Source organism: Oncorhynchus kisutch, linkage group LG15 (assembly GCF_002021735.2).
Source record: "Oncorhynchus kisutch isolate 150728-3 linkage group LG15, Okis_V2, whole genome shotgun sequence".
NCBI classification, from domain to species: Eukaryota; Metazoa; Chordata; class Actinopteri; order Salmoniformes; family Salmonidae; genus Oncorhynchus; species Oncorhynchus kisutch.
The window spans coordinates 38,198,968-38,224,608 of NC_034188.2; the positions used below are offsets into that span (position 1 = coordinate 38,198,968).

The 25,641-nt window shown below is 43.2% G+C and overlaps 1 protein-coding gene across 1 annotated transcript; it reads right to left on the bottom strand.

Annotated features, from left to right (window-relative positions):
• Nucleotides 1–1,799: 1,799 nt before the first annotated feature.
• Nucleotides 1,800–24,727, bottom strand: LOC109905026 (leucine-rich repeat, immunoglobulin-like domain and transmembrane domain-containing protein 3). The gene is made up of 4 exons (XM_020502150.2): nucleotides 24,527–24,727; nucleotides 22,655–23,121; nucleotides 3,332–3,637; nucleotides 1,800–3,119 (listed from the first exon to the last, which is right to left on the bottom strand). The coding sequence occupies exons 1-4, from the start codon at nucleotides 24,640–24,642 to the stop codon at nucleotides 2,071–2,073; spliced, it is 1,938 nt and encodes a 645-aa protein (XP_020357739.2). The 5' UTR covers nucleotides 24,643–24,727; the 3' UTR covers nucleotides 1,800–2,070.
• Between the last annotated feature and the right edge of the window lie 914 nt (nucleotides 24,728–25,641).

Here is a 25,641-nt window from a genome sequence, read left to right on the forward strand (position 1 = left end):
GCCTGGCACAGCGGCCTTGTGAATGTTGACCTGTTTAAAGGTCTTGCTCACATTGGCTACGGAGAGCGTGATCACACAGTCATCCAAAACAGCTGGTGCTCTCATGCATGCTTCAGTGTTGGTAGGCTCACGTCACTGGGAAGATCGTGGCTGGGTTTCCCTTTGCAGTCTGTAATAGTTTGCAAGCCCAGCAAAATCCGACGAGTATCAGAGCCGGTGGAGTAGGATTCAATCTTATTCCTGTATTGACGCTTTGCCTGTTTGATGGTTCGTCTGAAGGCATAGCAGGATTTATTATAAGGTTCCGGATTAGTGTCCTGCTCCTTGAAGCTCTAGCCTTAGCTCAATGCATATGTTGCCTGTAATCCATGACTTCTGGTTGAGGTATGTACCTATGGTCACCGTGGGGACGCTGTTGTTGATGCACTTATTGATGCACCTGGTGACTGAGGTGGTATACTCCTCAATGCCATTGGATGAATCCCAGAACATATTCCAGTCTGTGATAGCAAAACAGTCTGACCAACCACTGAGGTACTCTACCTCAGGCGAGCAATACCTCGAGACTTCCTTAATATTAGACATTATTGACAAGTAGACAAATCCCCCACACCTCGTCTTGCCAGATGTAGCTGTTCTGTCCTGCCAATGCACAGAAAACTCAGCCAACTGTATATTATCTGTGTCGCAATTCATCCACGACTTGGTGAAACATAAGATATTCCAGTTTTTAATGTCTGATTGCACGTTGGCCAATAGAAAGGATGGTAGAGGCGGGTTACCTGCTCGTCGATGAATTCTCACAAGGCACCCCGATCTCTGCCCCATTTATTTCCTTATTTTATTCATGTGAATGATGAGGATTTGGGCCTGGTCTCCGAGAAGCAGTATATCCTTCGCGTCAAACTCATTAAAGAAAAGTCTTCATCCAGTTTGAGGTGAGTAATCGCTGTTCTGATATCCAGAAGCACTTTTCGGTCACAAGAGACGGTAACATTAACATTATGTACAAAATAAATTACAGACAATTTTTAAAAAAGAAACAAAATACCACAGTTGGTTAGGAGCCTGTAAAACATCAGCCTCCCTCCTGTGCCATTATCGATGCCACTATTCAAATAGTAAAAAGTTTATATTTGGTCCAATATTCATAGCGTGCAATGACTACATCAAGCCTGTGAATCTACTCATTTGTTGGATGCATTTGCTGTTTTTTATTTTGGTTGTGTTTCAGATTATTTTGTTCCCAATAATAATGAATGCTTAGTAAGGTATTCCATCATTTTGGAGTCACTTTTATTGTAAATATGAATAGGAGATGTTTCTAAACACTTGCATCCATGATTACGGATAATCCTTAATGAATAGTGAATAATGATGAGTGAGAAAGTTATGGAGGCATAAATTTCAAACCCGCCAAAAATGTCTTGCCGGTCTGTAACTTTCTCACTCATCATTATTCACAACTCTTGCAGGACTATCCGTAACCATGGTAGCATCCACATTAATGTAGAAGTGTTTACAAACATACTCTATTCTTATTTACAATTGAAGTGATTCCAAAATGACACAATACATTATTTACCATTCATTTCTATTGGGCACAAAATAATCTGAAATACAACCATAACAAACAGCAAATGCATCCAACATATAATTATAGTGTGCTAGGAATATGGGACCATATAATACACGTTTGACTACTTAAATACACATATAAGTGAATTTGTCAAAATACTTTTGGAGGAACTATGTACAAAAAGTGCTGTAATTTCTGAACAGTTCACCCTCAAATTAAAGCTGACCGTCTGCACTAAACCTCATAGTCATTGTATCATTTCAAATCTAACTTGAATTTGTCAAAACACTTGTCACTGTCCCAATACTTTTGGAGATAACTGTATCTCAAAGTAGTTTTTTATTACAAAGAAATTAAGGCTGTAACAAACAGGGATTCATCTGGCAATTATTGTCATAAAAGTTTTGAACACGCAAAACCTTGTAGTTTTCCTCAAAAAATTATCCAGATTTAGTATTAACTTTCGAGTCATGTAGAGTCTTAATCTAACGCTAGCACAGAAATTCTGATCTGGAACTGTCACTCTTGTATGTCATTTGTGAGTCAATGCTCGACCTGGAGCAGAGGAGCATCCTCTCTTGGGACTCCTTGGTCTGCCTGTAGGTCCACAATTCAACGGGATTAGCGTTGAAGGTCCTCTGCTTCATTGATATTGTCTCAAACTTCACATATGTGTCTTTAGATAGCTCCTCGTCCGAAAAAGGCACATTGCTCCTGCAATAGAGTGAGAGGATCTTGTAGACCAGCAAACCAATGACAGGTAAAGCCACGGCGCAGGCAAAGCTGCTGATGATCATCAGCAGCTTGTTCGCAGCATTGTCCTCAACAAGGTCCAGAGTAAAGAAGTTGATACAGGGGTCTTTTCCCGCGGCACTTCCCTTGGAAACCAGACAAACCTGGTACCTCATTCCAGAAGTCAAGCCTTCGAGTAGAACTTTTCCACTCCCGGCATCGGTATCCATTGTCCTTTTGGAGTTGTCCTCCTCATCATAAGTGGAGTAAACAACGGTGAGAGGTGCATTGCTCGGCAAACCTTCGGTCGTCCAGAGTAGAACCGCGCTATCCGGCGTTTCCTCCACGATCTCGAGATCTTGGACAGACTTGGAAGCATCTTTCGTTTCACTCTGATCCGCCGCTAGCTTCCTGTCGCTGCCTTGCGGGGTCTCGGATGGTTTGGATGGTGCTATCTGCTGCACGTTGCTGGGCGTGGGTTTCTTCTTGGTGAGGACGGGTGGCAAGATGGCTGGATGCATGGTGGTAGGTGGGGCGGTGGTGGTAGACGGGGCACTAGGGGAGTTTGAGAAGCCAGTTTCAGGAGCAGAGAACGTTGTAGATGGGCTATTCCCTGCATCCTCTATGTCTGGCCTCTCTGGAGGCATGTTTGTAGTGACATAACCTGTCACAGACAGGGTGATGGCAGCCTCTGCGTTGCCGGCAAAGTTCTTAGCCTTGCAGCTGTACTCCCCGTTGTCTTTGTACGAGACCCCATTCAGGCTGATGATGGACCATCGGACACCCTCTCCTGGAGACTCCTGGACAACTATAGGTAGATCATGAAAATGCAAACACTTCAACATTGCCAAGATGTAGACTTTATCTTATTGAAGCACAAATATTATTTTATTGACTCACAACTGTAGAACATAAGTACATCTTAACAAAGAAATTTGTTAATTCAAAACAATTTTTATAAACATGTTGAATAACACACTGTATGCATTTTCTTATAATAAAATGTGTCACTTTTGATACCTGTGTTGTTGACACGTGAGCCATCTGAAGTAGTCCAGATGAGGGTAGGCGTGGGGTAACCCGTGGCATCACACCGCAGGAGCACATTGCTGCCCACCGAGGCTGTGATCTTGGTGGCTGACATCATGACGGATGGCTTGAGACATTGGTCCAGTTCCACCCTTTGGAACATAACACCAGCCAGGTTTTCAGGCCCGCTGCAAAACAGGAACTGGTCCATTAGTACCACTGACGTGGGAGACATTTTGGAAAGCTCGATCAGCTTGGAGATCCTGCAGTCACAGACCCACGGGTTGTCCTGAAGACCTGCAGAGGACAAAAGTGGAAATGTTTGCGACTGTTATGTTCAATTCAACTTACATTTGTGTTGGGAACATGGCAGTGGATCCGAGATTAAGAACATGCAAACAATGCTGTGATCAATGCTAATGCTAATGTGGCTATTAACGTAAATTGCAGTTTATCCTAGCTCATACACAAATTATGCACATTTTGTACTTTAGTTGAAGTATACCTCTAACATGATATGTACTCATCTCTGTACATCTTGTACATATCTAAGTTCAACAAAATTATTCACTGCATAATATACTATGATTTCCATGTTCATAAATATTTCCACCCAAGTTATAGAACAAAAACTATACATAGTTACTTTTTTGGACAGCTAGAATTGTAATTCAGTATTCTGATTCTAGGTATGCATATAGTGTCACAACTGAGCCATCTTTCTGCAATGATCAGAATTACCAAACCGCTTACCCTTTAAAGTAGGACGATGCATTTGCAAATAAAAGAAGACTGATCATTGGTCAGAAATCTGATCAGATTGTGATGTCATGTTGTGGGCTAATAACTCCATTCCACCAGAACATAATAAAATTATTGTACACTGTCATCATTTACACAGTTTCAGTGTTATTTCGACCACACAGTGTGGAAATACCATTATAAACTACAGGGAAATCACATTTTTGATTGCACTGTCCCTTCAAGGCAACACAATTACACGCAATATTATTGAGTAGTAAACCCAAAACGTTAGTGTTTCACAAACACAACTTTAACATTGCTTAATGTATTTGATCATTTGCCATTTTAACCCACTTTGTCAGGCATTGTTGAGCACAGTGCTCAATCCACCAGCAGTAATGGGCTCCCGAGGGGTGCAGCGGTCTAAGGCACTGCATCTGAGTGCTAGAGGTGTCACTACAGGCCCTGTTTGGTTCTGGCTGTATCACAACCGGGCATGATTGGGAGTCCCATAGGGCGGAGCACAATTGGCCCAGCATCATCCGGGTTAGGGTTTGGCCGGGGTAGGCAGTCATTGTAAATATGAATGTGTTCTTAATTAATACCTAGCTAAATAAATAAAAAATATGAAAAACATTGGAGGTAGAACCAAAGTGTTGCAGCGTGCTGTGTTTGCCTCTTTCATGAAGAGTGGTGATTGTAGAAATCGGTGGTCTCATCGTTGAACGTCAATTTGTCTGACAGTTTTGATATCTGTTCATCCTGATCCATTACACCTCATGGCACAGCAGGCTGCTTAATACTAAAGTAGAAATATAATTTTCTTTCTTCAAACATGCATAAAACATTGTCAAATTATCATCAAGTCTAAACATTTTTAATTACCCACAATCCTCTAAAAACAGAGCCCCTTGGCACATTGTTGCAAGAACTTAAAATGATTAAGTTTATAGAAATATTATTTAAATGGGGTAAATAAATCACTCGATGTTCTATCTCTTTGGTTACCCGTATCAAGATACTTACATTTTGAGCGCCATATTAACTTGAAACCCTGTAGCCTTTCCTGCAGTCAAATAACCATATCTCCCTCTAGTGGCCTCGTGGGTGGAATGTTATTAATATTTTTCATAATTTCATAATTAATTAACATTATTTATTTTCAAACGCTGAAAATTCAGTGTTTCTATGTCAAACGGTTTTGTTATATTACAGTCTTTTGAGATGTACAGTGCATTTGGAAAGTATTCAGACCCCTTGACTTTTTCCACATTTTATTACGTTACAGCCTTATTCTAAAATTGATTTAATTTTTATTTTAAAAAATTATTTCACCTTTATTTAACCAGGTAGGCTAGTTGAGAATAAGTTCTCATTTGCAACTGCGACCTGGCCAAGATAAAGCATAGCAGTGTGAACAGACAACACAGAGTTACACATGGAGTAAACAATTAACAAGTCAATAACACAGTAGGAAAAAAAAGGGGAGTCTATATACATTGTGTGCAAAAGGCATGAGGAGGTAGGCAAATAATTAAAATTTTGCAGATATCACTGGAGTGATAAATGATCAGATGGTCATGTACAGGTAGAGATATTGGTGTGCAAAAGAGCAGAAAAGTAAATAAATAAAAACAGTATGGGGATGAGGTAGGTAAAAATGGGTGGGCTATTTACCGATAGACTATGTACAGCTGCAGCGATCGGTTAGCTGCTCAGATAGCAGATGTTTGAAGTTGGTGAGGGAGATAAAAGTCTCCAACTTCAGCGATTTTTGCAATTCGTTCCAGTCACCGGCAGCAGAGAACTGGAACGAAAGGCGGCCAAATGAGGTGTTGGCTTTAGGGATGATCAGGGAGATACACCTGCTGGAGCGCGTGCTACGGATGGGTGTTGCCATCGTGACCAGTGAACTGAGATAAGGCGGAGCTTTACCTAGCATGGACTTGTAGATGACCTGGAGCCAGTGGGTCTGAATATGTAGCGAGGGCCAGCAGACTAGAGCATACAAGTCGCAGTGGTGGGTGGTATAAGGTGCTTTAGTGACAAAATGGATGGCATTGTGATAAACTGCATCCAGTTTGCTGAGTAGAGTAAGCAATTTTGTAGATGACATCGCCGAAGTCGAGGATTGGTAGGATAGTCAGTTTTACTAGGGTAAGTTTGGCGGCGTGAGTGAAGTAGGCTTTGTTGCGGAATTGAAAGCCGACTCTTGATTTGATTTTCGATTGGAGATGTTTGATATGAGTCTGGAAGGAGAGTTTACAGTCTAGCCAGACACCTAGGTACTTATAGATGTCCACATATTCAAGGTCGGAACCATCCAGGGTGGTGATGCTGGTCAGGCGTGCGGGTGCAGGCAGCGAACGGTTGAAAAGTATGCATTTGGTTTTACTAGCGTTTAAGAGCAGTTGGAGGCCACGGAAGGAGTGTTGTATGGCATTGAAGCTCGTTTGGAGGTTAGATAGCACAGTGTCCAAGGACGGGCCGGAAGTATATAGAATGGTGTCGTCTGCGTAGAGGTGGATCAGGGAATCGCCCGCAGCAAGAGCAACATCATTGATATATACAGAGAAAAGAGTCGGCCCGAGGATTGAACCCTGTGGCACCCCCATAGAGACTGCCAGAGGACCGGACAGCATGCCCTCCGATTTGACACACTGAACTCTGTCTGCAAAGTAATTGGTGAACCAGGCAAGGCAGTCATCCGAAAAACCGAGGCTACTGAGTCTGCCGATAAGAATATGGTGATTGACAGAGTCGAAAGCCTTGGCAAGGTCGATGAAGACGGCTGCACAGTACTGTCTTTTATCGATGGCGGTTATGATATCATTTAGTACCTTGAGCGTGGCTGAGGTGCACCCGTGACCGGCTCGGAAACCAGATTGCACAGCGGAGAAGGTACGGTGGGATTCGAGATGGTCAGTGACCTGTTTGTTGACTTGGCTTTCGAAGACCTTAGATAGGCAGGGCAGGATGGATATAGGTTTGTAACAGTTTGGGTCCAGGGTGTCTCCCCCTTTGAAGATGGGGATGACTGCGGCAGCTTTCCAATCCTTGGGGATCTCAGACGATATGAAAGAGAGGTTGAACAGGCTGGTAATAGGGGTTGCGACAATGGCGGCAGATAGTTTCAGAAATAGAGGGTCCAGATTGTCAAGCCCAGCTGATTTGTACGGGTCCAGGTTTGGCAGCTCTTTCAGAACATCTGCTATCTGGATTTGGGTAAAGGAGAACCTGGAGAGGCTTGGGCGAGTAGCTGCGGGGGGGGGCGGAGCTATTGGCCGAGGTTGGAGTAGCCAGGCGGAAGGCATGGCCAGCCGTTGAGAAATGCTTGTTGAAGTTTTCGATAATCATGGATTTATCGGTGGAGACCGTGTTACCTAGCCTCAGTGCAGTGGACAGCTGGGAGGAGGTGCTCTTGTTCTCCATGGACTTCACAGTGTCCCAGAACTTTTTGGAGTTGGAGCTACAGGATGCAAACTTCTGCCTGAAGAAGCTGGCCTTAGCTTTCCTGACTGCGTGTATTGGTTCCTGACTTCCCTGAACAGTTGCATATCGCGGGGACTATTCGATGCTATTGCAGTCCGCCACAGGATGTTTTTGTGCTGGTCGAGGGCAGTCAGGCCTGGAGTGAACCAAGGGCTATATCTGTTCTTACTTCTGCATTTTTTTAATGGAGCATGCTTATCTAAAATGGTGAGGAAGTTACTTTTAAAGAATGACCAGGCATCCTCAACTGACGGGATGAGGTCAATGTCCTTCCAGGATACCCGGGCCAGGTCGATTAGAAAGGCCTGCTCACAGAAGTGTTTTAGGGAGCGTTTGACAGTGATGAGGGGTGGTCGTTTGACTGTGGCTCCGTAGCGGATACAGGCAATGAGGCAGTGATCGCTGAGATCCTGGTTGAAGACAGCGGAGGTGTATTTGGAGGGCCAGTTGGTCAGGATGATGTCTATGAGGGTGCCCTTGTTTACAGATTTAGGGTTGTACCTGGTGGGTTCCTTGATGATTTGTGTGAGATTGAGGGCATCTAGCTTAGATTCTAGGACTGCCGGGGTGTTAAGCATATCCCAGTTTAGGTCACCTAACAGAACAAACTCTGAAGCTAGATGGGGGGGGCGATCAATTCACAAATGGTGTCCAGGGCACAGCTGGGAGCTGAGGGGGGTCGGTAGCAGGCGGCAACAGTGAGAGACTTACTTCTGGAGAGAGTAATTTTCAAAATTAGTAGTTCGAACTGTTTGGGTATGGACCTGGAAAGTATGACATTACTTTGCAGGCTATCTCTGCAGTAGACTGCAACTCCTCCCCCTTTGGCAGTTCTATCTTGACGGAAAATGTTATAGTTCGGTATGGAAATCTCTGAATTTTTGGTGGCCATCCTGAGCCAGGATTCAGACACGGCAAGGACATCAGGGTTAGCAGAGTGTGCTAAAGCAGTGAGTAAAACAAAACTTAGGGAGGAGGCTTCTGATGTTGACATGCATGAAACCAAGGCTTTTTCGATCACAGAAGTCAACAAATGAGGGTGCCTGGTGACATGCAGGGCCTGGGTTTACCTCCACATCACCCGCGGAACAGAGGAGGAGTAGAATGAGGGTGCGGCTAAAGGCTATCAAAACTGGTCGCCTAGAGCGTTGGGGACACAGAATAAAAGGAGCAGATTTCTGGGCATGGTAGAATATATTCAGGGCATAATGCACAGACAGGGGTATGGTGGGGTGCGGGTACAGCGGAGGTTAGCCCAGGCACTGGGTGATGATGAGAGAGGTTGTATCACTGGACATGCTGGTTGTAATGGGTGAGGTCACCGCATGTGTGGGAGGTGGGACAAAGGAGGTATCAGGGGTTTGAAGAGTGGAACTAGGGGCTCCATTGTAAACTAAAACAATGATAACTAACCTGAACAACAGTATACAAGTCATATTGACATTTGAGAGAGACATACAGTGAGGCATACAGTAATGACAGGTGTTGAATTGGGAGAGCTAGCTTAAACAGTAGCTAAAACAGTAGGTGAGACAACAACAGCTAATCAGCTAGCACAACAACAGCAGGTAAAATGGTGTTGACTAGGCAGGGAGGGTCGGATTAAGTACACACAGAGCCTGAGTGCGGCTGGGGCCGACAGATAAAACATAAACAAGCAGAATGGAGTACCGTGATTAATGGACAGTCCAGCATGCATCAGCTATGTAGCCAAGTGATCAGTGTCCAGGGGGCAGCGGTGGATGGGGCAGGGAAGCTAGACTGGCGAGTATTATCCAGGTTTAAAAAACTGGCTGGCTGTGCAGAAGGTAAAAGGTAAAAGCCGCAAGCAGTGGCTAACAATGACTAAATAGCTTGTAGCTAGTTAGCTGGTTAGCTTCTGGAGGTTCTTGAGTGTATTCTAAAAATTTAAAATAATAGCGATTCCGTATCACATTGGGTGAGGCAGGTTACCGGAAGGTATAAACGAATTAAAAATCGAAAAGCGATTGAAAGTAAATATGGGTCCAGTGAGTGGTTGGGACGCGGCGATTCAGACGGTTAGCAGGCCTGTGCTAACAAGCTAACAGTTAGTAGGCCGGGGCTAAACAAGGTAGCAGTTAGCGGACCGGGGCTAAACAAGGTAGCAGTTAGCGGACCGGGGAATAATCACATACTCATCACATACAATACCCCATAATGACAAAGCGAAAACAGGTGTTGAGTGGCTTTCATCATACATAAATGGAAGAAGTTTGGAACCACAAAGACTCGGCGGAAAGAGCCTTGGTCAGGGAGGTGACTAAGAACCCAATGTTCACTCTGACAGAGCACCGGAGTTCCTCTGTGGAGATGGAAGAACCTTCCAGAAGGACAATCATCTCTGCAGCATTCCACCAATCAGGCCTTTATGGGAGAGTGACCAGACAGAAGCCAATCCTCAGTAAAATGCACATGACAATCTGCTTGGAGTTTGCCAAAAGGCACCTAAAGGACTCAGACCATGAGGAACAACATTCTCAGGTCTGATGAAGCCAAGATTGAGCTCTTTGGCCTGAATGTCCCGCGTCACATCTTAAGGAAATCTGGCACCATCCCTATGGTGTAGCATGAAGGTGGCAGAATCATGCTTTGGAGATTATTTCAGCTTCAGGGACTAGGAGACTAGTCAGGGTTGAGGGAAGGATGAATGGAGTACAGAGAGATCCTGAAAACCTGCGCCATAGCCGCTCAGGACCTCAAAAAGTTTCACCTTCCAACAGGACAAGGAACCTAAGCACACAGCCAAAACAACGCAGGAGTAGCTTTGGGACAAGTCTCTGAATGTCCTCGAGTGGCCCAGCCAGAGCCCAGACGTGAACCTGGTCGAACATCTCTGGAGAGCCCTGAAAAGATACCTGAAAATAGCTGTGCTGTGATGCTCCCCATCCAACCTTACAGAGCTTGAGAAAATCTGCAGAGAAGAATTTGAGAAACTCCCCAAATACAGGTATTTCAAGCTTGTAGTGTCATACTTAAGAAGACTCAAGGCTGTAAACGCTGCCAAAGGTGCTTCAACAAGTACTGAGTAAAGGCTCTGAATACTTATGTAAATGTCATATTTCAGTTTTTTTATTTGAATACAATTGCAAACAAAACTTCTAAAAACCTGTTTTTGCTTTGTCATTATGGGGTATTGTGTGTAGATTGATGAGGGGGAAAAACAATTTAATCAATTTTAGAATACGGCTGTAACGTAACAAAATGTGAAAAAAAAGGTGTCTGAATACTTTCCGAATGCATTATATATACTTAAAGTGTAATATTGTGATGCAAACTCAAAATTGAATACATTTCAACTCTATATCTAACATGATACTGGTGTTACTTATTTTAAGCCCATAACCATGTGTGTGAGGTGTATACTTTTGCTTCAAAGTAGATGTGTTTAAGACTACCAAGAAACCCTGATTTAGCCCACTGTAGTAAAATTAACCAGATTAGATGTACTTAACAGCGGCCAACCCAACAGCAAACTCTAAATCTGGTGTTGGATTTTTTCCCAACATACTACAGTGCACTACCTGATTTTCTTTTAAAGGTGCAATCTGCAGTTGTTGCATTTTTGGCTTTTAAATTAATTATATACTGTATACCCATTGATTATTGAATATTATAAACTGGGTGGTTCGAGCCCTGAATGCTGATTGGCTGACAGCTGTGGTATATAAGACCATATAGCACGGGTATGAAAAAACATGTATTTCTACTGCTCTAATAACGTTGGTAACCAGTTTACTATGGCAATAAGGCATTTCAGGTATTTTTGGTATATTGCCAATATACCATGGCTAAGGGCTGTATCCAGGCACACCACGTTGCGTCGTGCTTAAAAACAGTCCTTAGCCATGGTACAGTTTATAGGCCATATACACCACACCCACTCGAGCATTATTGCTTAATTATCAATAATTCATTAATTAAGTTTTTTAAAATGTTTTATTGTATCAGAATGCTCTTAAAGATGGATACATCAGTGGATAAATCAGTTGGTACATCAGCTTTCCATTCAGCATTTGACATGTCAATTAAAAGTTGAGTACATCTGAGGGCCTGCTTACACCTTCAGACACCTTCACAATCTGTGAGATTAGTGTCAAGCCCAAAATACATGGCATGTTTGCGCAAATCAAAGCATGGAAAAATAGCTAATTAGATTCGTCAAAGCCAGGGGTCAGAAAGGGACTATCAATGCATGATAACTTTAACTCCCCACTTCTTATGAGGTGGATCAAGAGGCGCATTCAACAAGCAATGCATTAGCAAACATTTGCTGTGAACTGTGTTTGTTAAAAACATAATTTGTAAAAAAAGAAAATTGCACAAACATTGCAGTCCGTTAGTTCGAGCTATTCTTGCTGATACATAATGGACCGACCATGCAAAATGTTGGCTTTAGCTATGGCTTCCGCCATAATGGATGGTGGATTTTAGTGGGTGTATCAACACTGAAAAGTGAGTCAAGGTTCATGTGCATAGAGAAATAGAATGAATAGAATGGGCTTGGAACCTCTAACACTGGACATTTAATAACTGGTAAACTCATGATACAATATTTTCCATGGTAACATAGAATGTTTATTCAAATTATGTTAACTGATCTGGCTCATGCAATGAAATTGAATTGTTGTAATGTCAGTTGAGCTGAATCAACAAATCACAGCACGTTGATGGGTACACTTCCTGCTTTTGCGTCTTGCTTTTGCTTCTTGCTGTGCTCCTATGGGGACAATCTCAATAGCCGCCAGTCCCCCCATTATGCCATCGTGGACTTAAATGGGGACGCCCATTCTATTCATGAACTGTATATGGTTATGGAGAAAGTCATCTCTCGCTACAGCGACTTCGCCTTTCGGTCTCATTTTCGGATGAGCCGACAGAGATGGTCGCCTCGCTTCAGGTCCTTAGGAAACTATGCAGTTGTTTTTTTAATGTATTATTTCTTACATTGTGAGCCAGAAAATCTCAAGTGTTATTATATACAGCCAGGAAGAACTATTGGATATAAAAGTGATGTCAAATTACCAACATTACAACCAGGAATACTTCTTTCCTAAAGCGGATCCTTCATTCGAACCTTCACCCTGGACATGGGATCTTATCCCAGAGGCTGGCCCAAAACAACACGGTCGCCGCAGAAGAGGCAGACGGAGTGGCCTACTGGTCAGACACAGAAGGTGAGCACACCATCCACCGATTCCAGAACATATTACTCGCCAATGTCCAATCTCTAGATGATGAGGTGGACGAAATTAGGGCATGAGTTGCCTTCCAGAGAGACATCAGAGATTGTAACATTCTCTGTTTCACGGAAACATGTCTCACTTGGGATATGTTGTCAGAGTCACATTCTGGATCGTTGCTACTCTATCTTCCGCGATACATACAAAGCCCCCCTTCGGCATATCTGACTGTGCTCAGGTCTATCCAAAGCTGGTCTGACCAATCGGATTCCACGCTTCAAGATTGCTTCGATCATGTGGGCTGGGATATGTTCCGGATAGCCTCAGACAACAACATTGATGTAGGCGCTGACTGGGAGAGCGAGTTTATTAGCAAGTGCATCAGAGATGTCGATTCCACCGTGACAATTAAAATCTTTCCTAACCAGAGACCGTGGATTGAAGGCAGCATTCATGCAAGACTGAAAGCGCTAACCATCGCTTTTAATCAAGGCAAGGAGACTGGAACCATGACCGAATACAAACAGTGCAGCTATCCCCTCCGCAAGGCAATCAAACAAGCAAAGAGTCAGTATAGAGACAAAATAGAGTCGCAATTCTACGGCTCAAACACGAGATGTATGTGGCAGGGTCTGCAGTCAATCACAGATTACAAAAAGAAAACAAGCCCCGTCGCAGACATCGACATCTTGCTACCACGCGCCCTTATTGTGACCCAGTGTTGAGGATCAGCAGGGTGGAGATGTTGTTTCCTACCTTCACCACCTGGGGGTGACCCTGGGTCTAGACCCCGCCCTGTGCAACTGGGTCCTGGACTTTCTGACGGGCCAACCCCAGGTAGTGAAGGTAGGAAACAACATCTCCACCCTGCTGATCATCAACACTGGCACCCCACAAGGGTGTGTTCTCAGCCCTCTCCTGTACTCCTTGTTCACCCATGACTGTGTGGCCATGCACGGTTCCAACTCAATCATCAAGTTTGGAGATAACACTACAGTGGTAGGCTTGATTACCAACAACAACGAGACGGTCTACAGGGAGGAGGTGAGGGCCCCCTGAGTGTGGTGTCAGATGATCGTGGACTTCAGGAAACAGCAGAGGGAGCACCCCCCATCCACATCGATGGGGCAGTAACGGAGAAGGTGGGATGTTTTAAGTTCCTCAACATATACATCACGGACAAACTGAAATGGTCCACCCACACAGACAGCGTGGTGAAGAAGGCACAATAGCGACCTCTTCAACCTCAGGAGGCTGAAGAAATGTGGCTTGTCACCTGAAAACACTCACTAACTTTTACAGATGCACAATCGAGAGCATCCTGTCGGGCTGTATCAACACCTGGTACGGTAACTGCACCGCCCTCAACTGCAAGGCTGTCCAGAGGGTAGTGGGGTCTGCACAACACATCAAACTATCTGTCCTCCAGGACACCTACAGCACTGATGTCACAGGAAGGCCAAAAAGATCATCAAGGACAACAACCACCCGAGCCACCGCTTGTTCACCACGCTATCATCAAGACAGCGAGGTCAGTACAGGTACATCAAAGCCGAGAGACTGAAAAACAGCTTCTATCTCAAGGCCATCAGACTGCTATACAGCAATCATTAACTCAGAGGCTGCTGCCTACATTGAGACCCAATCACTGGCCACTTTAATAAATGGATCACTAGTCACTTTATACAATGCACTCTAAATAATGCCACTTTAATAACATTGACATATCGTACATTACGACGTTAACATATCATACAGTACATTTGATTTGATTTGATTTGCAATATCTTAGGTCAATAAGTATTCAACCCCTGCTAAACAAATCACATAATAAATTGCATGGAATCACTCCATGTGCAATAATAGTGTTAAACATGATTTTTGAATGACTACCTTACAGTATCTCTGTGCCCCACACATACATTGTTAGGTCCCTAAGTCGAGCAGTGAACTTCAAATACCGATTCAACTACAAACACCAGTGAGTTTTTCCAATGCTTCTCAAAGAAGGGAACGTTTTGGTACATGGGTAAAAATAAAAGCAGACATTGAATTTCCCTTTGAGCATGGTGAAATGATTAATTACACTTTAGATGGTGTATCACTAACATAGAGAGGCTGCTGCGGCCATCGCTCATCCATGTACTTATATGTGCATATTCGTATTCATCCTTTTACATTTCTGTGTGTAAGGTAGTTGTTATGAATTTGTTTGATTACTAGATATTAGATATTAGTGCATTGTCGGAACTAGAAGCACAAGCATTTCGTATTAACAGCTGCTAACCATGTGTATGTGACCAATAAAATTTGATTTGGAAACCTTTCAGGTAATTTGCATGTCTAGACGGCCTCTTTGTTTTGATTAAAGTAGTCTTAACAAAGTTAAGCGTCACGGAAATCCCCAATGATTGCAGCAAATGCACACCAGCCAGCAAGTTAGTTGACCGTCCAGACAGCTGGGTGGGTGAGGTGTACAGTCAACCAACCAGACGGCCAGGGTGTGATAACTAATAGGCTATAAAAATGCAATACTGTACCCAATTACTTTATAATCAGTAAAATTGTTATTTATGCACGTTTGTAATGAGCACGATGGGAGACAGAGAGCTGGTTTCAAGCGCAGGGCGCAGCAGGTGTTTATTTGTAAGGGACCGCAGGGGGAGGCAGGTAGTTGGGTCCAGGGGCAGGCAGAATGTCCAAAAAAGCAACAATACAGGCAGGGAAAAGGCTAGTAACGTCATCCAGGAGATGAGGCAATAGGAGATTAGGATCTGGAGCGTGAGCTGCGTTCAGGCGATCAATGTGTTTGAGATTGTGAGCTGGAAAGTGGGCTGGAAAGTGAGCTTCGTTCAGGGGATCTACGTATTTGAGAGTGTGAGCTGGAAGCAGACGTTGCAACGTTATACAGTAAGTACTGTATATTATTTATAAGGCCCCTTATCTATCAACACTTGCCACAAAAGGTACATAATTCAAATGTAGCCTACATTGTGAACAGTAAGACTATGATGAACAATAGATAATTGTATCGTTAATAATTGCCTCTGTGTTACAGTGGTGAAGGACAAAACACTAACATGATAGAATCCAATTTTGTTTGGTTTTTCAGATATTGTGTGAGGAACTCAACCCTCTGGTTCCGTACAGATGAGAAAGCCTATAGGATTGCTTGTTGGACCTTTCTGTGAGAGTTTTTGTGATGTTTTTGACCTCTTTGCAAAGGGATTTTGCTCCAGTAACTGCTCCAAATAGTAGATGGCCTGAACCAGCTGATGACCACCTGCATAAAGTGACAAACACCCACCCAGTTTCTAGTTCTGGAGGCTTGGTTCCAGAGGATCAGAGGGTTCCCTGGTGTGATTGGGTGCATACATGTTGATGGCACTCACATTCCCATCAGGGGGCCTTCCCGAAATACGGGATGCCTACATAAATCGTAAAGGCCAGCCCAGCTTCCAGGTGCAAGCTGTGTGCGGCATGGCTATGCAGGCAACGCTGGTTCTGTGCATGATGCATGCTTGTATAGAACCAGCGACGTAAAGGCCCACCCTCTGCCAGAGCAGTACTACCTCTTGGGCTACTGCGTATCCCCTAAGCCTGGATCTAAATGTGCCATTCAGGGACAATGGTCAACTGGACAAACACAAGAGATTGAAGCAGATCCACAGCTTCACCCAAGTCCAAATGGAGACGTCCTTTGGGCTGTTAAAGTGCAAATGGAGTAGGTTCCATGCTGCTGCTGGAGAAAATCACAGATACTTTCGCGAATGCTTGAGTCCTCAACAACATTTTAACATGTTTTTATTTAACCTCTATTTAACTGGTTCTCATTCAACATGGTCCTCATCCATTAGGGCAGTACCAGTCTTACAGTACCAGTCAAAAGTATGGACACACCTACTCATTCAAGGGTTTTCCTCTATTTTTACAATTTCCGACATTTTAGAATAATAAGGAAGACATCAAAACTATGCAATAACACACATGGAATCATGTAGTAACCAAAATAAATGTTAAACAATTCAAAATATATTTTAGATTTTAGATCCTTCAAGGTACTGTAGCCACCCTTTGCCTTAATTACAACTTTGCACATGCTTGGCATTCTCTCAACCAGCATCACCTGGAATGCTTTTCCAACAGTTTTGAAGGAGTTCCCACATATGCTGAGCACTTGTTGGCTGCTTTTCCTTCACTCTGCGGTCCAACTCATCCAAAACCATCTTTTTGGGTTGAGGTCATCTGATGCAGCACTCCATCACACTTCTTCTTGGTCAAATAGCCCTTACACAGTCTGGAAGTGTGTTGGGTTATTATCCTGTTGAAAAACAATTGATGGGATGGTGTATCACTGCAGAATGCTGTGGTAGCAATGCTGGTTAAGTGTGCCTTGAATTCTAAATAAATCACTGACAGTGTCACCAGTAAAGCACCCACACACCATCGCACCTCCTCCTCCTTGCTTCATGCTGGGTACCACACATGCAGAAATGATCAGTTCACCTACTTTGCATCTCACAAAGACACAGAGGTTGAAACCAAAAATCTCAAATATGGACTCATCAGACCAAAGGACAGATTTTCACAAGGTCTAATGTCCATTGCTCGTGTTTCTTGGCCCAAGCAAGTCTCTAATTGGTGTCCTTTTGTAATGGTTTCTTTGCTGCAATTTGACCAGGAAGGGCTGATTCACGCAGTCTCCTCTGAACAGTTGATGTTGAGATGTGTCTGTTACTTGAACTCTGTGAAGAATTTATTTGGGTTGCAATTTCTGAGGCTGGTAACTAATGAACTTAACCTCTGCAGCATAGGTAACTCTGGGTCTTCTTTTCCTGTGGTGGTCTTCATGAGAGTCTGTTTCAATATAGCTCTAGATGGTTTTTGCTACTGCACAACACACTGAAGTGTTCCGCATTGACTGACTTTCATATCTTAAAGTAATGACAGACTGTCATTTCTCTTTGCTTATTTAAGCTGTTCTTGCCATAATATGGACTTGGTATTTTACCAAATAGGGCTATCTTCTGTGTACCACACCTACCTTGTCACAACACAACTGATTGGCTCAAACACATTAAGAAGCAAAGAAATTCCACAAATTAACTTTTAACAAGGCTCATCTGTTAACTAAATTTCATTACAGGTGACTACCTCATGAAGCTGTTTGAGAGAAAGCCAAGAGTGTGCAAAGCTGACATCAAGGCAAAGGGTGGCTACTTTGAGGAATCTAAAATATATTTTGATTTGTTTAACATGTTTTTGGTTACTACATGATTACATATGTGTTATTTCATAGTTTTGATGTCTTCACTATTACCCTATTACGCGGAAAATAGTAAAAATAAAGAAAAACCTTGAATAGGTAGGTGTGTCCAAACTTTTACTGGTTCTGTAGATGAAGACCTTGTTGTGGCATATATTACATAGAGCCAGTCCCTGATCCTGTCCAGAAGAGGGACAACATAATGCACCTGCTCTACAAAAATGTATAATAGTTGTTGATACATTTTCTCTGGTGTCCATGTTTAAAGAAATAGCACTTTCAATGGTTGAGGTGCTTGACATGCTGTAGAATGTAAAGGAATATAATAACTTTTACAGAAATAACTTCCTTTTGCAGAGAGAACAAGATAAGAACTGGCAGGGAAAACAGACAAACATTTTCTATGAGATTGCATCCATAAATAACAAGACTATAAAATTGAATTGACTATAAAAATTAGAAACAATGATCGACTTCAATTAACAATCACTGCTCATATAAAAATTAAATAAAAAATATTGACTTAAATTTCACGATCACTGTTTCAGGCCTACCACAGGTACTCATATAATCTAACAATATAATGCTTATCTTTATACAAAATGTTCTGATCGCAAATTTACAAATTAGCCTCCTTTTGTACATCTATATCTGTATAGCAGATGCAGTAGCCATCTGACATAAATAAATGCATGTTGGTGTCGAAGCATGCTACCACTATATCTCTATCTCTCTCTATCTCTCTGGGGTTAGGCCTAAGCTTCTCTTCCTTCATATAGGCTATATATAATACATGACCAAAAGTATGTGGACACCTGCTCGTCAAACATCTCATTTCAAAATCATGGACAGTAAAATGGAGTTGGTCCCCCCTTTGCTCCTACTGGGAATACTTTCCACTAGATGTTGGAACATTGCTGCAGGGACTTGCTTCCATTCAGCCACAAGAGCATTAGTGAGGTCAGGCACTTATTTTGGGCGATTAAGGCCTGGCTCGCAGTCGGAGTTCCAATTCCTCCCAAAGGTGTTCGATGGGATTCGAGGTCAGGGCTCTGTGCAGGCCAGTCAAGTTCTCCCACAGAAATCTAGACGAACCATTTCTGTATGGACCTCGCTTTGTACAGCCAATATTTATGCGCTATGCTCTTCAGCACTTGGAGGTCCCGTTCTGTGAGCTTGTGTAGCCTACCACTTCGCGGCAGAGCTGATGTTGCTCCTAGACGTTTCCACTTCACAATAACAGCACTTACAGTTGACCTGGGCAGCTCTAGTAGGGCAGACATTTGATGAACTGACTTGTTGGAAAGGTGGCATCGGATGCCATCACTGCAAATAATATTTTGTTTTTAACTGAACTATTTAACAGAACTTCAACTTCCGGCGCCGACAGAGATGGCCGCCTCGCTTCGCGTTCCTAGGAAACTATGCATTTTTTTTTTACGTGTTATTTCTTACATTAGTACCCCAGGTCATCTTAGGTTTCATTACATACAGTCGAGAAGAACTACTGAATATAAGATCAGCGTCAACTCCGACCAAGCTGATTCCACACTCCAAGACTGCTTCCATCACGTGGACTGGGTTTCGTATTGCGTCAGATAACAACATTGACGAATACGCTGATTCGGTGTGCGAGTTCATTAGAACGTGCGTTGAAGATGTCGTTCCCATAGCAACGATTAAAACATTCCCTAACCAGAAACCGTGGATTGATGGCAGCATTCGTGTGAAACTGAAAGCGCGAACCACTGCTTTTAATCAGGGCAAGGTGACTGGTAACATGACCGAATACAAACAGTGCAGCTATTCCCTCCGCAAGGCTATCAAACAAGCTAAGCGTCAGTATAGAGACAAAGTAGAATCTCAATTCAACGGCTCAGACACAAGAGGCATGTGGCAGGGTCTACAGTCAATCACGGACTACAAGAAGAAAACCAGCCCAGTCACGGACCAGGATGTCTTGCTCCCAGGCAGACTAAATAACTTTTTTGCCCGCTTTGAGGCCACTGACACGAAAACATGCGGACTCTCCTTCACTGCAGCCGAGGTGAGTAAAACATTTAAACGTGTTAACCCTCGCAAGGCTGCAGGCCCAGACGGCATCCCCAGCTGTGCCCTCAGAGCATGCGCAGACCAGCTGGCCGGTGTGTTCACGGACATATTCAATCAATCCCTATACCAGTCTGCTGTTCCCACATGCTTCAAGAGGGCCACCATTGTTCCTGTTCCCAAGAAAGCTAAGGTAACTGAGCTAAACAACTACCGCCCCGTAGCACTCACTTCCGTCATCATGAAGTGCTTTGAGAGACTAGTCAAGGACCATATCACCTCCACCCTACCTGACACCCTTGACCCACTCCAATTTGCTTACCGCCCAAATAGGTCCACAGACGATGCAATCTCAACCACACTGCACACTGCCCTAACCCATCTGGACAAGAGGAATACCTATGTGAGAATGCTGTTCATCGACTACAGCTCGGCATTCAACACCATAGTACCCTCCAAGCTCGTCATCAAGCTCGAGACCCTGGGTCTCGACCCCGCCCTGTGCAACTGGGTACTGGACTTCCTGGCGGGCCGCCCCCAGTTGGTGAGGGTAGGCAACAACATCTTCACCTCAACTCCAGCCACTTTAATAATGGGAATTGATGGGAAATGTAAAATATATCACTAGCCACTTTAAACAATGCTACCTAATATAATGTTTAGATACCCTACATTATTCATCTCATATGTATACGTATATACTGTACTCTATATCATCTACTGCATCCTTATGTAATACATGTATCACTAGCCACTTTAACTATGCCACTTTGTTTACATACTCAACTCATATGTATATACTGTACTCGATACCATCTACTGTATCTTGCCTATGCTGCTCTGTACCATCACTCATTCATATATCTTTATGTACATATTCTTTATCCCCTTACACTGTGTATAAGACAGTAGTTTTTTGGGGGAATTGTTAGTTAGATTACTTGTTGGTTATTACTGCATTGTCGGAACTAGAAGCACAAGCATTTCGCTACACTCGCATTAACATCTGCTAACCAAAAATGATCGTGCCATGTTGAAAGTCACTAAGCGCTTCATTATGAGCCATTCTAATGACAATGTTTGTCTATGGAGATTGCATGGCTGTGTGCTTGATTTTATACACTTTTGGCTGAAATAGCCAATACACTAATTTTAAGGGGTGTCCACATACTTTCATATATATATGCTTTAAAATGTAACACTCCACTTGAGCCCTCCCCCCATACTTAACTAAATACAAATCTATAAATGGTATAGTTAACACTGCCCAATAATAATTGTGGGATGTGTTCCTGTTATTAGTGGTCTGTGTTGGACATAGAGACTGGTCTGAGACCTGTGTGCATGGACAAGTTCAGACCTGAGGAGGTCCAAGTCTCCCCTAACCACTGGTACAGGATCAGATATATTCAATTTTGTAATGGTTAACCTTAGGATTGTGTGAATGTTTATAATAATTGTGGGAGTAGTTACATTTGTCCTTACGAAACAAGATTGCAATTAGAGTGCAGTATAACTGCGGTATGGTGCAAATACTGTATCCAAAATAACATGTTTTTTTTTACTGCAGTAATTTTGCTGTGTAACTGAATCTGGAGTGCAGTATAACTTATTCCACAATTACTGCATCCAAAATGCTCCAGTCGACTGCAGTTAATCCACTTTTACTGTGGATTCAAAACTTCTATATTGTTTTGAAAGGGATCTCCCTTCGTAAGGGGGTGCAAGGTGACTGAGTTGATAAATACTGTGTTGAAGACAGATAAAGTCATTCATGTTTCCTACTAGCTAACTATGGTGTCTGTGTCTCCTCACTTCATAACTTAACAATAATAACTATAATTATCTTGTAACACCTAACCACAGATGTAATGGGAAACCATTAGCTAGCTAGGTTAACTTTTACTGTTCGCTAGCTAGCGTTAGCTAGATCACATAATGTTGAACGGCTAACTTCATCTTTAGCTAGGCTATTTCATTACCAATATCCATATTTGTTGATCAACTAAAAAATTAACAGATGGGTATCTAGTTAGCTAGCTAGCTAAGTAATTACACACTATACTGTTACTGTTTTGTGATAGCTACAAGTTGGCTTAACTTTTTCTCCAGTAGCCCCACAACCTTGTTGTGCATCTATCTCTCTACCCAAATAGGTATTGGAACCTCAATGTGAAGATTGAAATATGCCTTTGGGTTAAAGTTAGCAGTCACTAAGTATACACAATGCATTTATGGGCTACGTAACGACCAAAAACTCTAAACACTCCTATGCAGGTAAATCCCATCTTCTGTTATCTCGGAATACCTGCTTTGCTGTAGGGGTGGCTAACCCACCTCCTGAAGAGCCACTGGGAGTGCAGGGTTTTTCTCCAGCCCTGCTCTAATACAACTGAGTCAGCTCATCAAAGTCTTCCTGAAGAGCAGCTGATCAGTAGAAGCAAGTTTGCTAGAGATGGGCAAAATCATGCACAACCAGTAGCTAGTGAGGGTGTGTTAAGTCCTAACCTTAAACCCTCGTCTCCATATCACCCACTCACACCCTATTCTCAGTTCTCTTACCTAGCACCACTTTCTGGGACAAGTTGGAGGAGACGGGCCTTCCATTGAAAGGCGGCCAGATATCCACGAAGTCCGAAGACAGAGTGGTCAGCTTGTTGCTGGAGATATCGAGATAGGTGATGTTGACCAGGTATGGGGTAGCCTCCACGGCCACAGTGGTCAAGCGGTTGTTTTGAAGATCCAGCGTCCTCAGACTGGGCATCTCCTTCAGGGACTTCCAGGGGAAGGTGGAAATCAGGTTCCCGTCCAGACGCAGTTCGTGGAGGACCTTGAGGTTGTAGAAGGCGGCAGGGTCCACAGAGGAGATAGAGTTGTAGGTGATCCACAGGTAGCGCAGGTCGTTCAGGTAGTAGAAGGCCTCGGTGGGGATGCGCCGCACAGCCGTCTTCTCCACCCGCAGTTTGACTGTATCCACGGGGACGTTGACCGGGATGTCGGACATGTCTGGGTCATTGCATATCACCGATCTGAGAGGAACAGAAAACATGGACTTGGTTTAAATATGTTTGTTTATGTGTAACTCTGTGTTGTTGTTTTTGTTGCACTGCTTTGCTTTATCTTGGCCAGGTCGCAGTTGAAAAAGAGATCTTGTTCTCAACTGGCCTACCTGGTTAAATAAAGGGGGAAATAAATAGAATACAAAAATTATACATATAAAAGAATGTGGACACCCCTTTTAAATTGGTGGATTCGGCTATTCCAGCCACACACATTGCTGACAGGTGTATGAAATCGAGCACATAGCCATGCAATCTTCATAGACAAACATTGGCAGTAGAATGGCCTTACTGAATAACTCAGTGACTTTAAACAGAGCGGATGGAGGCTGTTATAGCATCAAAAGCGGGGACCAACTCCATATTAATGCCCATGATTTTGGAATGAGTTGTTCGATGAGCAGCTGTCCACATACTTTTAGTCATGTAGTTTGCATCACAAATGTTTCCTCTCTCCGTTCCATGGAGTTATCATTTTTCTGGATTGGTCAAATCGAGGGATCCATTACATAGCTTCGGGCTACCCAGTCTAGTCAGATAAGTGATTACAATTATTTGGGGGGGGGGGTTCAGTCTGTGTCCTTGAGAACCACAGGGTGTGCAGGATTTTGTTTCAGCCCAGTAGCCTACTAAACTACCTGATTCATCTGATAATCTAGCCCTTAATATGTTGAGTCATGTGTGTTAGTGCTGGGCTGGTACAAAAGCCCAGACAATGATCCGGGATTATAGACCTCTGAGCTGGATGGCGTTGTAGGCTTATACTTTGTGCTTCCACCTGCACAGTTTATTTCATACATACTTGTGGAACTTTAGAAAAGTTGTTCTAGCATCCTTTTCCTTGATCTACTTACAAACAGACTGTTTTTCAAGACTCCAAAAATGTCCAGAACTCTTGAATTCCGGTCATCCTAAACGTGTGATAGGTATTGAGAGAAAAAAAAGTGCTCCTTTTTTTTATGAGAAAAAGGATCTCATAATAAGTCTAAGATGGGCATTATTTGAATTATTAGAGACCTTTGGATCACATGTTCTACTACTGTATATATGTATATTCAATCAAACCTACAATCCAGTTTCCAGGGGAAAACAAACAGCAAACCTCCTACACGTCTGCTAGAATGAATGAATGAATTTGATCAAAATTCAAATAAATCCTGAGAAGGACCCACTGTCTTGACATAATAATTAATCAAAATGTAAATATCTCATAGTTGCTAGATGGCAAAACAGGTAAAATAATCCAGATAAAACTAATGATGAATTATGGACCATTTTAAAAAGATAGTGATGCTGTATATCTGTGGAAAAGGGTCCACATTACACTATAATAAAATATCTAAAACACCGTCCTCTAAGAAACAATTGTAAATACCTGGTCCCCGTTCCATCACTCCGTCCGTGGTAAACACAAGTACACTGGGAAGGACAAAAGGAATGGGCCACACTGAAGCAGCACAAGAAGACATGGGCGTAGAGAAGATGATGCATGGTTCACCAAATCAACCCAAAGTGCTCACATCACAAGGTCAGGAGAAAGAGGAGAGGAAAACACATCCGAATTCATTTCGAAAGGTCAAAAATAACTCATCTTAGAAAGGAAAAAATATGAATAGTCCCAGAGTCCTGAACACATAAGAAGTGGTTACAGGTGATCCATTATTAGGATGGGAGAAGGGGGAGGGGGAGGACAGTGAGACCAGATTAGCGTAGGATATTACGGGGCCGACTAGGTCACGCAAGCCAGGGCAGAGAGGATGGAAATCAGCCTTGGGGTCACGAGCGCTAATCGGCTACCACACTTCTGCCAGGGGAGGTCCCCCACCCAACACACTCACACACACACACACACACACACACACACACACACACACACACACAAACAGCCTTTGTCGCCCCAGTCTTTCCAGCCCTGGCCTGCCCCTATGCCTTCACACTGCTGACTCCTCCCTTACAGCTCTTCTAACCTACACTGTTATGGCACTAGTCTGCGCCCGTGCTGACACAGCGTTGGGCCTTTTCCTAAAGGTTGCGTGAGGGAGCTCCAAGTGACACAAAGGTGCAAGCTGTAGTCTGGGGTGTGATTTATCTCCCTGGAGGAGATGATGGGGGTGGCTTGGGAGGCCAGCCTGTACTGGGCATGGACTGACAGCTCAACAACATGGCCTCCAAGAACACACACACACATACACACACACACACACACACACACACACACACACACACACACACAGGAAACAATGACATAAGTAGTGCTTGAGGTTCAACTCAGTCTAGAGTAATGCAGTTGTGTTTGATGTAATTGTGTGTTATAAAATCTAATTAAAGTACATAAATGGGGCTTAAATATTAGAAATATATGGGCTGATGTTGAAAAAAATTCATGGCTATGGCTGATATTTGGTAGGGAGTCGGGGAAATTAGTTGAAGAATTGTATATATTTGTTGAAATATATCAAGCATATAATGTACTGCCAAATACAGCATTTT

Bases quoted from the DNA above. Each gene is read 5' to 3' on its own strand.
- LOC109905026 (XM_020502150.2), bottom strand. From the start codon at position 24,642: ATGCATCATCTTCTCTACGCCCATGTCTTCTTGTGCTGCTTCAGTGTG. The intron at 23,122-24,526 runs GTATTTACAATT...TGTTCCTCTCAG, and splicing joins AGTGATGGAACGGGGACCAG to ATCGGTGATATGCAATGACC. The intron at 3,638-22,654 runs GTAAGAGAACTG...TGTCCTCTGCAG, and splicing joins GTCCCAGAAAGTGGTGCTAG to GTCTTCAGGACAACCCGTGG.